Source organism: Aplysia californica, unplaced genomic scaffold (genome assembly GCF_000002075.1).
Source record: "Aplysia californica isolate F4 #8 unplaced genomic scaffold, AplCal3.0 scaffold00549, whole genome shotgun sequence".
Taxonomy (NCBI): domain Eukaryota; kingdom Metazoa; phylum Mollusca; class Gastropoda; order Aplysiida; family Aplysiidae; genus Aplysia; species Aplysia californica.
In genome coordinates, this window is record NW_004797819.1 from 256,062 (window position 1) to 257,820 (window position 1,759).

Below are 1,759 nucleotides of genomic sequence, written 5' to 3' on the forward strand. Positions count from 1 at the left end.
CGCTACTTCCGGGGTGCCTTGATAGTCGAAGCAGACTTTGTGCTGTTGAAGCTAGAGAGGTGAGCAGAGTAAGTCTGATTCCCTGTAAGGACTTCTCTGTTGACTTCCACCCCTTGGTGCTCATATGACCTTATGCAGATGCGAGCGCCGTAAAGCCTCTACAAAAACAAATAAAAAGTCTGATTATGACCGATGCATCTGTAGTGGACAATACAATTTTTTATGCCAAACAGAAAGTAAAAATAAAGGTTAAGATGACTTATGGCTTCTGCTATGGTCGATGAGACCAATTCTGGTAGAGAAAAGTTTGCCACTTTTTGAGGTTTTAACAGCTTCATCTCCACTTGTGTATCGCCCTTTGGACTTCTCTGTTTATATTTCACCCCTTGGGGCTCATATGACCTTATGCAGTTGCGATAATATACTAAAACTATCATCCGTCAAAATTCTTCCATCTTAATCATCTAGTATAAGTATTCATATGATCTTAGAATTCGCATCAGATAAAAATTGAGTATGTATAAAGCTTAAGATTATTATTGTTTATATGTGCCAGGATCTGGACAATGAAGATGTATCTTATCTTCTCTAATTAAACTCTGTCTTTGTCATGATTGACTTGCTTAGATGTGTCAGAACAGCAAAAACGTGTCGTCTTATTCAGAAATCTGTTGGTCTTTTGTTTTGGGTTGTTTCGTTGTTGTTGTTGTTTTTTGTTGGGGTTTTATTGTTGTTGTTGTTGTTTTTGTTGTTGTTGTTGTTGTTGTTGTTGTTTTGTTTGCTTGTTGGGGTTTTTTGGAGGGTGAGGGGGGGGTTGTTTGTTTGTTGTTGTTTTTTGTTGTTGTTGGTTGTTGTTTTTTTGGTGTTGTTTTGTTTGTTTGTTTGTTGTTGTTTTGTTTGTTTTTTGTTTTTTTGTTGTTTTTTTTTGGGGGGGGTTGTCATCAGTTCATAATTATTTACAGTTTCGAGGAAAGGAGTCCTAAAAAATGTCTGTTATTTGAGGTTTTGAAAGGTTTGAAGTAGATGCTATGTCGTGCATTATAGGTCTTAAACTCCTGTTTAATAATCTTTATATATAATATACTTAACTTAAAATTCGTGGGTGGTTGGCAGATGCTCCGGTGTGATTTGTTACTCCTTTCTCCTAGCAAACACCAATATGGTCCTTATCTCACCTCCTTTTTTTTCTCTGTACCTTACTCTCTGGTAAGATATCTAATCTGTGGAGCAGGTGCTCTGGTGTGGTTTGCTTCTTCTGTCTTATCAAAAATATATCGTCTTCATGTCCCCTTTTTCTTTGTTATGTTTGTTACTCTCTTGTAACACCTCTATTCTTCTGGCGCTCATGTGACCTTATACAGTTGTGAGCGCCGTAAAACCTCTACTAAAACTAAAAACGAACTAATCTTTGGCATTTATATGAACTATTTATGTTGCATGCAAGTGTCGTAAAACTTTTTACAAAGGCTAAGCAGATGACAATTTAGAATTTCGCTCTCTCCAGCAACAATACAACCTGGCGTGCAGGGAGTCCGAGTTGGAAGCTTTCCAAGTGTGTAAGGCCGAGGGAATGGCGGTGATGCCTTGGAGTCCGCTCAAAGGGTGAGATCTTGTTGGTTGTTATTGTTGTTGTTGTTGTTTTTGTTGTTGTTGTTGCTGCTGCTGGACGTTCCTGTCTCCAGACTCCCTGTGTGCTCTGTCTGTGTGTAGGAAATAGTTGAAATGTATATTGGGGAGGGGAGGAATCTGGAGGGGGGGG

General features: G+C 38.7%; 1 protein-coding gene across 1 annotated transcript in view; it reads left to right on the forward strand.

Moving 5' to 3' along the window:
- The window catches only part of LOC118478411 (1-deoxyxylulose-5-phosphate synthase YajO-like), a 17,929-nt gene that overhangs the window by 5,554 nt on the left and 10,616 nt on the right, over positions 1 to 1,759 (forward strand). The window contains exons 2-3 of the mRNA XM_035971973.1: positions 628 to 631; positions 1,476 to 1,602. Coding sequence (XP_035827866.1) covers positions 628 to 631; positions 1,476 to 1,602 — 131 coding nt within the window. The remainder of the gene's footprint in view (positions 1 to 627; positions 632 to 1,475; positions 1,603 to 1,759) is intronic.